Source organism: Cydia pomonella, chromosome 4, assembly GCF_033807575.1.
Source record: "Cydia pomonella isolate Wapato2018A chromosome 4, ilCydPomo1, whole genome shotgun sequence".
Taxonomy (NCBI): Eukaryota; Metazoa; Arthropoda; class Insecta; order Lepidoptera; family Tortricidae; genus Cydia; species Cydia pomonella.
In genome coordinates, this window is record NC_084706.1 from 15,857,373 (window position 1) to 15,873,324 (window position 15,952).

The 15,952-nt window shown below is 35.0% G+C and overlaps 2 protein-coding genes across 3 annotated transcripts in view; one reads left to right on the top strand and one right to left on the bottom strand.

Moving 5' to 3' along the window:
* LOC133517148 (POC1 centriolar protein homolog A) overlaps positions 1 to 3,717 on the bottom strand; it is a 29,949-nt gene extending 26,232 nt beyond the window's left edge. For both annotated transcript variants that reach the window (XR_009799335.1, XM_061850316.1), the window contains exons 1-5: positions 3,441 to 3,717; positions 3,154 to 3,372; positions 2,755 to 3,080; positions 2,095 to 2,179; positions 1,656 to 1,775 (exon numbers count right to left, since the gene is read on the bottom strand). Coding sequence is in view for 1 of the 2 variants with exons in the window: in XM_061850316.1 (XP_061706300.1) it covers positions 1,656 to 1,775; positions 2,095 to 2,179; positions 2,755 to 3,080; positions 3,154 to 3,372; positions 3,441 to 3,575 (885 nt within the window). In the remaining variant the exon portion in view is untranslated. The remainder of the gene's footprint in view (positions 1 to 1,655; positions 1,776 to 2,094; positions 2,180 to 2,754; positions 3,081 to 3,153; positions 3,373 to 3,440) is intronic.
* An 86-nt stretch (positions 3,718 to 3,803) lies between these two features.
* LOC133517150 (exportin-5) overlaps positions 3,804 to 15,952 on the top strand; it is a 63,382-nt gene continuing 51,233 nt past the window's right edge. Inside the window, exons 1-5 of the mRNA XM_061850318.1 lie at positions 3,804 to 3,951; positions 4,068 to 4,134; positions 4,329 to 4,474; positions 4,549 to 4,705; positions 11,278 to 11,496. Coding sequence (XP_061706302.1) covers positions 4,341 to 4,474; positions 4,549 to 4,705; positions 11,278 to 11,496 — 510 coding nt within the window. The 5' untranslated portion in view covers positions 3,804 to 3,951; positions 4,068 to 4,134; positions 4,329 to 4,340. The remainder of the gene's footprint in view (positions 3,952 to 4,067; positions 4,135 to 4,328; positions 4,475 to 4,548; positions 4,706 to 11,277; positions 11,497 to 15,952) is intronic.

Consider the following 15,952-nt stretch of genomic DNA (forward strand, 5'->3'; position numbering starts at 1 on the left):
AAGATTAACCATTTTAGTAACACGGCACGGAAATCACTCATGAAAACTCAAGTGACATAAATGACATATGTGACGCTGACATGATTTACTTTAATACGGAGATGCAAGTTGCTTATCAAAGAGGTCAAATGTTACAGAATAATCTTTTAAGTTGATTATGTATACCTAATGCGATATTATTCCGTAACATCGATAAGTCGATAAAACCGTTAGGTCTATCCCTCTGACAGTTTGATTTTTGCTATGAAGAATTCCGCTCATTGATAATAATGATTATATAATTCGGCACCAAAGGCGAGAAATTCCGTTTCTATGGTTTCATTGGCTGTTTCTCGATTTCTTAAATATTTTTTGTAAGTATAGTAGATAGAACTGCGGGAGTTTCAATGCAGGCTACTATATAATAAGATAAATAGTATTGTAAGATAAAAAAACAAAATATGAGGCAAAATAAAACACTGTGCAGTACTATTACATATTCTGTGGCTAAAGGTAAACAAAGGAAATGCGCCAAAACACCACCGATTCAACTCCAATGCTGATCAAGGGAAACCAGACGCATTCAGCCAGCTTAAACCAGTGTGGAACTTCTCTACCCTGACTAGAAGAACTAAAGTAAAGATCTTCAATTCAAATGTAAAAGCCGTGTTACTGTACGGGTGCAAAACCTGGTTTGTCCGCAAAGATCTAACAACATAACTCAAAGTGTTTGTGAACAAATGCTTAAGGCAAATTCTACGAATCTTTTGGCCTAACTGGATCACAAACGCTCACTTATGTATAATTACCGGACAAGCACCCGTACACAATGAAATCAAACCGCGCAAATGGCATTGGATTGGGCATATCCTCAGGAAGCCTGACACCCACCTATCGAAAGGTGGCCCTGACCTGGAAGATGCCCGAAAAACGGAAACATGGTCGCCCTAAATTTACTTGGCGCAGTTCTGTGGAGCAAGAGTTGGATGTATTCCGGATGTGGTGGAAGGAGGTTACTCAAGCTGCCCAGGACCAGAGTCAGTGGAAGAAAATGGTCCGAGCCCTACACCCTAGCAGGGGGTAACAGGATGGAAAGAAGAAGTGGCTAAAGGTTGTGGCACCATCGCTCAAAACGATGCTGCCATACCTTAGGTCTCTGATCTCTTAGATGGTGACACTATTATTATATTTTACAAATTTAACACATATCGTCGGGGATAGTGCAATACCGCGCAACTAACAAAGTCGAAAGAGTTCGAAATTCAAACAATGTACAAGGTAATTGGACCTTACTGCATTTGTTAGTTACGCGGTATTGCACTATCCCCGACGATATAGCGTTCTAAGTTTTAATCATGTGTCGCAAGATGGCAGTAAATTTACTGTGGCTACAAAGTTTTCTTTGACAATCCACCTGTATTTCAAATTCTCTTTGCTATTTGAGAGTGAATGCTGAATATACTGTTTGTTACAAATACAAAAGATAATGCAAAAGAGGGGTACATTATCTTAAACATAATGGAGAAACATGTAATATGTATATATTTTACCAATAAAAATCTGTATATCTACTCCATATCTTGCGTCCCACAAATCCATGTATCATTAAACTTTAATCACATAGGTAGCAAACAAAACTGCAACATACATGAAGCTAGCGAGAACTTATAGCCAACCTGTTTGTCTTCACCAGCTGACGCAAATGTGTCTCCACTGGGAGAGAAATTAACTGCATTAACTGAACCAGTGTGCCCAGCCAAGGTAAATAAAGGATGACCCTCAAGCAAATCCAAAATCTGAAATAAAATATAATTCAATTAGACACTTTTTATTTTTAAAACCATCCATATCATTGTCTGCACCACATTTCATATGTAGGGACACAAAAATGTATCATCAGCAAGAACGGCGACGCGGCCCGCGCAGGCCCCAGTCTCGCTAGGCATTCCGAACTGTGACTTTGTTAATATTTACCTGTGTTTTTATACAAAATAAGTATCCCATAAAAACTTTATTGTGGACTTTTTAATTATCATCCCGTTTCTCTATCCCGCGTTTCTGAGTGAAAGACTAGACATTTAATTAGTAGAGACATAGCAGTGTTTCTACACTTACCTTCATTTTACCATCTTTGCTAGCTGTGAGAATGTAGCTGCCACTAGGATGAAATGATAATTGTGTGACTGTATCACTATGTATACTGGAACATGTAAAGCAATATTACTTGATTCTGGATTATGCAATCAAAATCAGAATATTAAGAGTAAAAAAGATAAACTTCAATCAAAGGGACCTGTTGCTAAAGAGATGAAATTTGAAAACAGGATCATTTTCATGTTCAGCATTATAAAGATGGGGCAATGGCTATTTTTACAAGCTATATCTATTATATTAACTTGCAATGTGCCTATGTATGTATGGGTCAAATCTTGCAAGTTAAATTTGACCCACTTCCCGACCTTAATGAAGCTGAAAATAAGCATACATATGTAAGTTGGGTGACAATGCAATATTATGGTACTATCGAGCTGATCTGATGATGGAGACAGGAGGTGGCCATAGGAACTCGATGATAAAACAACCCAACCTAATTGTGTTTCGGGTTTTTAGAATTGGCTCGATGAGTATTAGTTGCCTGTGGAAAGAAAAGTAGTCAGTGATAAAAGCTTGTACCAAAAATGAAATTTATGCCAAAAACTTATTATGAGAAGAGAGTAGGTATGCTGAGTATGCTCATACATAGAATACATAAATAATCCATAAAAACAAATTTACCTGTAATACTGAACAAGATTATGAGTTCTAACATCATACAGTTTGACATTGCCCTGGCTTGTTCCCACAGCAATATAGCAACCAGATGGGTGCCATGCTAAACACATTCCAAAACCTTTCTGGTCTTTGTAAGAGTGAACCTCTTTTCCAGACTCTGGGTCCCAGAGCATTGTTGTCTTGTCATCAGAACAAGAAGCTATAATGCAGCCATCATTTGAAATTCGGGCACAACGGACCCAGTTCTTGTGACCAACAAAAGATGATATGAACTTGTATCTATCACTGGACCACAGCTTGATTATTTTGTCATCTGATGCTGTCAAGATCTGTAGACATTTTTTAATAAGTTGCAAATTAATTTTAAGTATTAACTGTAAATATTCACGCCACTCCACGCACCTTTGACTCATCGGGTGTGAACTGCACAGAGCGCACGGTCTGCGAATGCGCCTTGAAGACGCCGGTGCTGCCCGTTACGGTTGGCACCCACAGCCGCACGGTCTTATCGCGAGACGCCGATGCCATGTGCTTGCCCGAAGGTGAGAACGTCACGTCCATCACGGCTTCCGAGTGCCCTTGGAACCGGTAACTCTTGATACAGCCATGAAGCTGCCATAGCTGAAATATTCATGCAAAGTTTAGCTACCGATTCGATGAAATAAGAGATACTTTCACTTTTTACTTACTAGAATACTGTTGTCAAAAGATCCTGTTGCTATATAATGCTCATTTACGCTGTAATAGAGCGAAGTGATACCATTTATATGTCCTTTTAATTGTTTGTCCAATGATGGTTCTACGAGTGTAGATTCCTCTTCCATAGCTACGAGATTTCACGATTACACGTTTTAGCACTTTTAGCAGTTTGTAAAATTCAACGTTTCCAGTTTGTAGCCGATTTGAATCCAATTCAAATTGATCTGACAGCACAAAAAAAACAACAAAAACCATCGCCAAATTTGTTTTTCTCAACTAGTGCTGCACCTTACTTTTACGGTTTTTTCCCAATACAATAGCATTACTGGCAAGTTGGGTGTTGTACGAAAAATAACAATAGCTTTGTCTATGGAACATTGTAAATTCTCCACACGAGGTGGTACTTTTGTTTTTAAATTTATTTGGTGTCGTAAATATAATAATTTATTACTACTTATTCACCACAACAAATCCGGCTTCACTTCACATCCTATATTATGTGTAAGTTTGCCCACCAATTTCTAAAATGCATTATTGCATGTATTTAAGAGCACACCGGGCAGGTGTCATTTTAATTTGCAGTAATAATAGTGTTTATATGGGCAATATTTTTTCAGTGTCGTGATACGCATGAAATGGAGTAAAAAGAACATTGTTCTATGGAGATAAAATATAGGCGAGCAGGTAATACATAAAAAAAAGTTGTCTTACACCATTTGTTATATTTATTTCAATAGATACAGACACTTAAACATAATTAATTATGCGCGTGGTGATAGTCTCATCTTCGTTATTTCAAGCTTCGCAGATTATTATTGGTTAGTCGCAAACAAAAAAAATACACAGATGATTCTTTAATGGACTGTTTCTATGTCCAGAATCTGAGCTCAATGAATGGTGAGATGGGTGAGGTAGGCGGCGAAGTGGCGCTCATCGCCGATGAGCTCAGCCGTGCCGTGGAGCTCACTCTGAACCCGACAGTCTCCCATGAAGCTCGCAACCAGGCGTATAACGCTTGTGAAAGGTATGTTAATATTTCACTAGCTATTGCAACTTATTTTTAATAATGAAAATCTGTAATATTTTTGTATTTTGTAGCTTTAAAGAGAGTTCGCCATGGTGTGCTCAAGCCGGCCTATTGCTGGCAAGTGGGCAGTATTCTGCGGTTGTCAAACACTTTGGTCTTCAACTTATGGAGCATACAGTGAAGTACCGTTGGACACAGATCACTCAAGCTGAGAAGATATTTATTAAGGTATCTAGAATTTATTTGTCTAGAACATTGTACTCTATGGTATGGAATTGCTATTCAGCTGGATGAATATGGCTAGTCATGAAATCTGACTCAAAATAATGATAGGTAAAAAATCTGTCAAGTATTTCTTCTGAGGCAAAAATCCATAGTTGGGCACCGTTAATCCGTAAACGCGTAACTTAATTGCATTTTTTGTATTGTTGCGATACTTGTATATTGTGACGTGTGGCCCAACACACTTTTGGCAGTTTTTTTTTTTTATAATCTGTTTACTTCCAGAATTTCACGAATTGGAATTCTAATTGTTCAATATAGCTGACTATCAAAATCGAATTTTTGTATAATAAAAAAGACAGGAAGAAACTAAGGTGGTCACAGATGGAAAGGATTCATTCCCATTTGTCCCCACCAGCCACGAATGTGAATGGATCCTTCCCATTCATGCCCGGCGGGGACAGATGGGATTGAAACTATTCCCACCAGGGTCAGATGGGAATGAATCATTCCTGCCGGGGACAGATGAGAATGAATCATTCCCAAATGTGCCCGCCCTCTGGTCAGGAGGTGGACACAGATGGGAATACACCATCTTTAATAAAGAGAACTGATTTATTATCTGATGTAATTTTAATAACTGTTGGAATGAGTGGAGTCAATTTTAGATGACAAATTTATATAGCTGTGACAAGAATGAATTAAACCTTCAGGAACAGAAAGAATTCCTAAAATGTTGAATTCCCAGAAAGTTGAATATTTTTAGTTTCGCAAAATATTGAATTCTTATAATGTTGAAATATCTAAAAGTAGAATTCCCACAACGTTGACTTTGTGATATCCTAGGAAAGTATACATTTTGGGATTTTATCTTACCGAACCGAACGTAACCTAAGACCTTTGAAATACTTCTCATTGCTGGTCTGCCATAGTCTAGTTTTACTTTATTAGGCGTCAATTATGGAAATTTCAATTTAGGATGCTGTAATACCGAATCATGACTCGTTTCTATAGGCAATTAGTAGTTACTGCAAAACCTCTTTAGATAACGTTGATTTTCAAAGTCAGCCAATGTCACTGTTAGAAGTAATCTGCTCTGTCAAGATTATGTTTAAATCATATTTCATAATTTGTTTATTCGAAATGAATCCCTTTAAAACTATTTAGTAAAAAATAAAAAAAAACGGAAACTTTAATATTCTGCAAATTCAACTTTTTGCAATCTCAACATTTAAAGACTTCAACATTTTAATAATCAACGTCCTGCAAGTTCAACTTTTTGCAATCTCAACATTTAAAGAATCCAACTTTATGCAAATTCAACATTTTAATGTTCAACTTTCTGGGAATTCAACATTTTGGGAATTCAACATTTTAGGAATTCAACTTTCTGTTCCTGAAGGGAATTAAAGAGGCTTGCTATAGGTAATGATTGCTAACACTCTCAATTAATAATATTAACTTCAAGGCGGAGTAACATTTTTATTATTGTAAGTGAAATAGTTTGGTTGAGTTAGCCAAGTAAATATTATTTATTGCGCCAATAATAATGCACTACCAACACTACATAACCACTTAGAACTTAGCTTAGTTAAGTATTACAATAATACATAGCCAAAATAAGTTGGCAGTGATTTTGAATAAACATCAAACTTCTATTAATTTATGATGTTTAAATAACACTTACACAACAACTAAGCTTGATCTAACTCTATCAATATTAATAACACATAAATTTATATTTAATTAATCACTAGCATTACATTTACACTATTTTTTTTTAAGTCATTAGTTGCTATTTTTAAGAAATGGGGCTTAAATGGAAACACTGTTTTTTTTTTTATACTACGTCGGTGGCAAACAAGCATACGGCCCGCCTGATGGTAAGCAGTATCCGTAGCCTATGTACGCCTGCAACTCTAGAGGAGTTACATGCGCGTTGCCGACCCTAACCCCCGACCGACTGATTTAATGAAACTAAAATTCTACAACAGGTTTAGTGCTAAAACTAGATCTGCTTTATGATAACCCTGACATACTTTTGTGCTATAATAATTATGTGGGGCATTAGTTTATACTATGTTATACTCTCTGGTTTAGGTGACGCTCACACAACTGCTCAGATAATGAATTCATTATTCACCTTTTCCTGCAGATTATTTTATATTTTATTTTAATGATAGGTCCACTATTTGTCATGCAAAATTTTAGTTTTTATATTGAAACAATCTATATTTGCAACAAAATTCTTAAGGCCCCGCATTTTCGTGTTCTTCTCTCACTCTTACTGAACTTAACCGTGATGTACGTGTTTGGGACTGCGGATCGCGGATATCATTTTTTTAAACTTTAATTTGTTGTAAGTTTTAAAAATAGGAAAACGTTATTGCTGTTCCCTCAAGAATAAAAATGGGTAATTCCATGAGACTGAAACGTCAGTTACCAATTCTTTTGTGTGTTCTTACATTAACTAAGCAAATGTAAGTATCCAAATATCTACCTGCAGGGCTACGCCAGACATACAGACACTTAATTTGCTTAATTAATGTAAGAACACACAAAAGAATTGGTAACTGACGTTAAATCTCAAAAGCCCTCTAGAAACACGATTTAATTGACTAGGCTCGGCCATACCCACAACCGGTATCAATGTGTTCGGGCTATTCTCCTGATCACCGTACATGCGGTAGTAAAGCGGAAAAATGGTGGAGGGGATAGTAATGACGTCACAGAGATGGCGGCCGGACCTATTCTTTTTGGCGGTGTATCTCGAAAACCACTTAACCGATTTTATTCATCGAGGTGTCAAATAATAGCTTATATTATGGAGATTATTTTCTTTCTTACAAACATTTACATGAAACCTATAGGGAAAAAAATAATCACAAAAAACATTTTTTTTATAAAATATTTTTTTTTTATTTTGTAAAAATTTCGGTAAATATTAGCATTTCGCAAATTTTGTTTATTATAAAACATATTGCTTCATTATCAAGGAATATAATGAGCCTTAAAACATACAGATCGAGTAATAAACAATGAAGCTACACTCATTTATTTGAGCATGGGTAACGATAATTGGCTTCTATCGGTCGAAATTTTGATTGTCCTGTCCCATACAAATCAGCGGCATCACAGCCAAATTTTTTTCGCGATTTCGGCATTGGTCCCATAACAAAAGTTGTTCAGTATGACCTATAAAGTCACTGTGCAGAGTATGGCTGGTGGTGTTAAAATTTCATCCTGTACCTATATTCGACACAAGTAGGAGGTACTCACTGACCAACTATGATACACATTTTGCCTGTATAGTGATACACACTGAATAAATTAATACCGGGTTTAAAAAACAAAACAAAAATCGCAACTAAATATATACCTACTGTGGTTCGACTGTAAAGATTTTACTGCTTTAAGACATAAGACAAACCTACCTACCAAATCCTTACATGTTTTGATTTAAAAATCATACAGGTTTATCCAAATGTGAGCATAAAATCGTTATAAAGAAAAAGTCTATTATTTTTCATATTTTTTTGTAATGTTGTAATTATTACTTTTTAGGCGGGCCCAGATAGACAGAGCATTCGCCCGAGGCAATTTGCTCACGCACAAAACGGCCAGTGTAGACGAATCATAAAGTAAAAATATGATTTTACGTTCACATTTGGATGAACCTGTATATTTATATTTTTATTTTCAGAAGTTTTAAATACTGTTAAATTTATGAAAAACAAAGCATCCTATGGATATGATGAGAGCATCCTATGGAGCCGATAACAGTAATTAATAGATTTATAAGCATACTCATGGGACCACTTGCCTACCTATTTAATAAGTGGCTGGATCATGGCGTATTCCCGGATAAGCTGAAAGTGGCAAGAGTAAAACCAATCTATAAGAAGGGTGCGAAAACTGACCCGAATTAAATCGGGCCTCGGAGCGGCTTGGGGACCGTACTACATAGAATTAACCAAATGCGCATTTTTAAAAGCCATTTTTATATTTTTAGTTTTTGTGCATAAATTGTTCCAAATGTTGAGATATATCATAAAATACTAATAATTTTTTATTTGCATCTGTATTATCTAAAAAAGCAGTACGATTTTTCAAAAAGTCCGCTGTCTTAACCTATGGCACCCTAAGATTTTAAAGTTGGTTTGATAAAAAAAATCCTAAAAACACATCTTTTTTTTAGTTTATTCAGATACAAAACAGTCATATAAACACATTAAATCGGCAATACAAAATATGTACTACAACAAAAGAACAAGGCAACAAAAAGACCTGGAGGTTCATAGTTATAAATAATGTTAACTGAAATAAGTACTTATAGGTACAAGTATATCTAATGTATCAGATAGAAAATTAACTGCATACAACATAAATATATAAGTAGTTGGGTACTAAAAGTACTAAAACAACTTACGTTTAACGATTTTTTTAGACTAGCCAATGATCTTTGAAAGCAATCTACATCGTATGTTTATTATAGTAACTATCAGAACTCGTCTGAAAAAGGTATGCCTGGAATATCCATTTTTATTTATTTTCAATTGTATATCGTTATATAATTCATAATTAACTTATTGCATATTAATCATGTGGTACAAAACAGGTATTAAATTAGGGTAAGTTCACACATGAAGCCTGTTAGGGCACAGCAAGTATTTCTTAAAGCTAAAATAAAACTAGGAGGTGCAGAAACATACATTAAATTAAAATAAACGCATAATGATACTTATGTTCAAGGCATAAGACTAAAAGCTAATATTTGATATTTATTATATTAATTATTTATTATTCTATTATATTTATTACTTATCTGGGTATGATTTTTGATAGTTACCATTGATTTCTTTTTATTTACTTATTTAAATACACTCCCAAAGTAACATTCATAAATTAGCATTGAGTATATTGAATTCAAATTATCATTATGTAATATTATTAGCATTATTATATTATATTATTATAACGAGCCTATTGTGTCCCACTGCTGGGCAAAGGCCTCCCCCCTCTTCTTCCACTCATCCCGGTTTTGAGCTACGAAAATATAAGCATATTAAATCTAATTTATCATTATACATCATTTCATTTGGGCAAAGATTCATCATTCAGGTACTCGTCTATGAAATAATAAATTTTTTTTAAGGAGCAAATTTTTTAGTTCTCTTTAATGGCTGTGTATACCCTGCTTACAGCTATATAATTTTAGTATAAAATAGGTAGTGAATTAGCCGAGAGTTTTGACTAGCAAAATTGTATCATTATAAGCTTGAAAGTATACTTTTAGAGTTATTGAGGTAAAACATTAAAACCCGCGCGATCGCCAAATTTTCCGTCGTAAGTATCGCCCATGTCCATGGAATTGGTACATTTTACCTAACATAAATGAGGTAGTTCTGTTTTTTTAATATGTTGGTCGTGATGAAATGGTAATAACAAATCCAAGTTTTCGACCTCGAAAGCCCTTGGGATCATTGTAAAGTGAAAATGCATTACATTTTAGGACTTTTTTAGTTTTTGTAAGAAAAATTCCACCGAGAACGGGAGTTACGGCAAAAGTCACTATGCACACTTTCAAGAAGATGAAATTTGCAATTAATTGACAATATAGTTTTAATAGTCTTAGGGAGCCAAATAGTTTCTACGGCTTCTCAAAGGTTTGCAAAATTTTGAAATAACTGTAACTGCAAGAAAGGTTGTACCAGCAGTTGTGGTTGCAGGGAAGCAGGACTCAAATGCTCAGCTGTTTGCAACTACAGCAATGGTCAATCCTGCGAGAATATACCAGACCGGAGATGTGTGCCGACATTGAAAAACCATTCATTGATGATCCACCGTCAGATGACGATTTCGAGCTGCCTGATCAGGTTGACGAAGAAATGCTGCCACATACGCTGGGTACAAAAGAAGTGCTGTGGATTCAGAGGACAAGCGTGGTCCATCAAAGATATACAAGAGATGCGAGTTATAACAAGTTCCCTCACTGTACTGTATATTATGAATGATCCGAAGGGCTTTCGAGGTCGAAAACTTGGATTTGTCATTATTATTTCATCACTAATAACATATATAAAAAATAGAACTACCTCATTTGTTGTAAGGCAACACCTTTTTTTGGTACGATGTATATGTGTATTTGTATGTTATATAGTAATTTCCTGGCTTTACGCCCCCGCTTAAGTCATGGTCAAGCCTTAAATTTGAAGTAAACTGGATTTATTACTTATCCCATGAAAATAGTCCTGTGACCATTGTGACTAGTGGGGGGAATGGGGATCCTAGCCAGCCCAGCTGGGGTCACATTATGACAATAATGTTTGGTTAATACATAAATTCTAAAATTACACCTATTTTAATTTAACCCCTTACCACATATGAAGCCATAGATAGCGGATATGATATTCAACTCTATTGGCAAGTATTAAAGTTCAAATTTCAACTAATATTTTTTTATTACATGCAGTAAGGGGTTAAGTCATTTACCGTTTTCAAAAGACACATTATTTGCCCCAGTTTATATGTGAACATTGCTGGAACTAGTTTAGAACTCGCCTACACTTGTGTTAAAGGAAAATGCCATGAAATTGCTGTACATTGGTGGCTGGGAGCCGGGGCACCTGAACGACGCGCTCGCGCGGGTCATCGTGGAGATGATCAAGCGCGAGTGGCCGCAGCAATGGCCGACGTTGCTCGCCGAGCTGAGCGACGCGTGCGCCCGCGGACACGCGCACACACAGATCGTGCTGCACGTTTTCCTGAGACTGGTGGAAGACGTGGCTACGTTGCAGGTTAGTGTAGGGCTCTTGTGGGCCACGCTACTTGCAGAGCTGATCCCAGATCGTGCGTCTCGTATTTTTACAGTTGGTGCAGGTTGTGAGTTGTGACCACATTAGAGATGAGATGAGTGTAGGCAGAGATGGGCAAAATATAATCGACTAACGATTAAGACTAAAAGAATTAGTTGCGACTGACGATTGAAAACGACGACTGATCAATCGTAGTTGTATAGAGTGCAACTAATTGATTACGGACAACTAATTTTTGTAATCGACTAATTAGTTAGACTATTTTTTCCGCGACTAATGTTAGAAGCAAATTAAATGGAAAACCTCGGTATGGCTATGTTGACAGCCAGCAGATTAGGACATCTTAACGCATATATAAAAATGAAATAGAAAATGTGTTACTTGCGATATTTTGACCATTTTTATGGAGTGTAAAATTTCTCTTATCTAAGGGTAAATAAAAATTGGGTACTTTGTGCATTGACACTTAAAACACAATTTTCACACAAATCAATGTCTCGTAAAAATAATTATTAAAATAATAAAATATCAAATCAACGTTCTATATACGATAAAATGTTCATATCATATGTTATCATAACATAAAACATTAAAAAACGTGTTCGTGTACAACTTAAATATTAATAATGCACTAATCTACATTATTGTTTGCGACTTGTAAACATTGCAGTTTTTCGCTATTTATCGTTACCTGTATCCATAATATGACGATATACAGGGTGATTCAGGAGACGTGAGCAGGATCAAGCCTGCATATTCGGTAAATTATCAGCAACTGTTTCGTACCAGTATTTGTGAGATTAACGTTAATTTAATTTTTACTGTTCAAAAAAAAGAGTTTTATTTTATTTACGATATTTATGGTCACCCTCTTTGTTTTATCCATAATAAGTGACAAATTGAATGTCATCGGAGTCTGGTTACTTTTATAAAATCGTATCTCACTCAAGTGTGACATTTTATTTTCTTCATAATCAAAGTGCTGTCAGAACGGTTAAAGAGGTTTTATCTTTGTTAATTAAGTGTTGTAGGGTGTCCATGATTGTAGATAATCAAATATGTCCTTAAGAAAAAGTTAAATAACAGATAAAAAGCGTGATTGTTTTACTTAAATATGATGGTGAACGATTCATTAACATTTACTGATTGTGTAGGCTTAGTCCAGCTCACGTCTCATGAATCACCCTATATACTACACATATATCGTTATATTATTGCCCATAATATTACATTGTCATGTTAAAACCAGCGATGACATAGTTTTAATATAGATTTAACCGTGAAATTTAGTCGATTGACACTAAAACTAATTTAGTTGTTAGTTGTACATTCTCACAACTAATTAAATCGCAACTAAATTAATCGCGATTAAAAAATGACGATTGATATTTTTAATCGATTGATTAGTTAACTAAAAAATTAATCGAATAATGCCCATATCTGAGTGTAGGTGGGTCAACATTATTTTCGTTGTCTTCTTTCTTACCATCTGTCACACTTGTATGTCAATGTCTTCTATCAAATAAATAAGAAAAGTCGAGTGCTATTGTTTGTCTTTCTAGCTGTAGATTATATTTTACCAGAGAAAAAAAAAATCATCTCATACAAAAAGCTCCATTCCGTCGACTTTAGTGGGGACAAAAAAATATTGACCCAAGTCTCTGGCCCACGCTGCAGGCTCGTTTTTCTGCCCTGCTTATCACAAATGCAATACTAACATGAGAAACATCGTTTCAATAAGGAACGTATTAAAAGAGAACAAGATAAACAATAGGGATGTTGACATGAAACGCGAATATATAACATATATTATGTTTTTACCATAGCATGGAATAGATATTAGAATGCTGAAAATCATAATACGATTCATTTTGTAAGTATAAATATGCGTAACAAATTAATTAAAAATAATTGAAAAGATTTAAAATAATGCCCAGTATCACGTGACTGCAAACGCCAATCGGAGCACGTGACGTCACGATGTGAGAAGGTCCCACAGACAAGTTGTCAAACCTGATCGTCACCACCAAATAGTTTGGATGTTCAAAAACTCTATGTATTTTTTTATTTAGACATTTATTACGTACAAAAAATATTATTACACGATATAATAATTCCAAAAATGTACCAAAAATTAAATTTATGCCAAAAACTTATTATCGTTGAAATGACTTATTGTATTTTGTATATTTTATTAATGTTTCTTAATGTTAAGTTATATAAATTTCTTGTTGCTAAAATGTATTACATATTTATATATTTCTAGGCCAGTGATGGCAGAATATATTCTATACCAAAAAAAAAAAAAAAACGACACTAAAATAGTATATAAGTACCATATTCTATGAAATAAATTTATGAATTATTATCTTTTAGAATGAGAGAAATTAAATACTATAAATAATTACGCCATGACTGACAGTATGACAGCAGTTTATTTATCACATCAAGATCATGTGACAGCTTGGAGCGTTTAGGCGCGAAATTTAAACACTAAACTAATTAAACTTTATTTTGTATTTAAAATCACTGAATAAAAAAATTAAACATATCTATAAAGAGAAAACAGTTCTAAAAAATTGTCAACATCCCTATTGCATGAGTTTTCAAATGTGATTACCAAACTTTCTGCTAGCACGGCAACTTTCTGTGCTTGGTTTTCAAGGTAGCATCCTTAGTTTTACTGCTTTTAAACGCCTTCCTTTTCAGAAACTAGTATCTTGTCGAATAAAATCTTTAAAACTAAATTGACAAAAAATAGATATAATTATCGAACAGGCACAAAGAAATCCGTCCTGTAGAGGAGAATAGCCAAACAGACATACGAAAGTATTTTTGCCCTAGCGGAAACAAAGACGCTTTCCACGGTCAATAATGTTGTATTTCATAGTGGTCGAGCCCCCGGTTTAAGCAGTATGTACCTTGCGGACTACTTACAGTATTCATACTATTATATAAATCGTCAGGTGACAAGCAAACTCACTATTTTAGTAGTAATATGGCTATGGACTTGAAGGTCTTGAAGTGGTAATTAGTTTTCTTGTCGCCTGACGAAATAATGTTGAGAAAAGTAATGAACTAGACTAGTGTATCGATTAATACATCTTTTAACTATCCTAATTATTTATTTAGGGCCTGAGTTTATGCAGTTAAACCATTAACCCAGTGTCAAATTGTACTGGTAACCATGGTAACTCCAGGTTTAACTGGTTAACCCCGGTTTAGTGAATGGTGCAATTGGCCCTTATCTAATGAACTCAACTCTTATCTTTAATACATACAATTCTTGGCTGCAATACAATTATTATATCTAACATTAAATGTACGGGTGTGTATGAGAATTCATATTATTCTGTCTATAAAGGTTGTTTTATTATAAAAATAGTACATTATGATACAAGTGTGCTAAGTTGGTCATTACACACGAGGTGATCGATATTGTGCGCGCGAGCGCAATAAGAAAGAAAGCCAATGTGGGTAATGACCAATGTAGTACATTATGATTTATGATACAAGTGTGCTAAGTTGGTCATTACACACGCACACGATCCACGATCAATGCACACGCGTTTCATACGACGTTTTTTAACACACTTGCGAGGAAAAAACAATACTTATAAATTAGTTTTTTTTTGTGTCAAAACAGTAAAAGTACGATTTTCAAAATGGTGGTTTTAACATCGAATAATTGCACCAGAGCGTTGCAGGCACTTATTTGCCAGTTCATTGAAGTAAGCTACCAACACGTTTTCCTAGAAAGACTGGGCGTTTTTGCTGATTTTGCCATTGAATAAAAATTTCATATGCTGTCAATTATGTTTCATCCAGTTTTGATGGTAAAAGGCTATCGTTCTCGGGCTTTTGCCTCTATTAGTATTACTGGCAGCGTCAATTTAATGTGTTCTACACCGTGTCCAATAAGTTCGAATACAAACTTTTAGCACTTGCTGTATAGACATACGGATCGCTGGCTATAAAATTCTTATTTTAATTTAAAAAGTATATTGACATAAACATAGTACTATAATTTCATAAGTCACGTATTTTTAGTTTGGCTTCAATACACGATGAAGTACGTTCGTGAAGAAATTATTAGAAAATTCCTTAAAGGCGACAGGCCATGTGCTATATTCAAGGCGTTACAACCCCATGGAATTAAACGGAATCTGGTTTATACTACTATAAAAAGGTATAAAGAGATCTCTTCTACAGAGGACAGGAAAAGATCCGGTCGGCCCCGCTCAGCTAGAACTGAAAAAGTGGTAAAGGCTATAAGAGAGCGAATTCGGCGGAAAAAACACCGTTCTATTAGAAAATTAGCTGCTGATCTGAAAATTTCCAGGGGATCTGTACATAATATATTGAAAAAAGATCTTGGATGTCATGCTTATAAAAAACGAAAAGTACATGGCATTTCAGATGCAACCAAGAAAAAGAG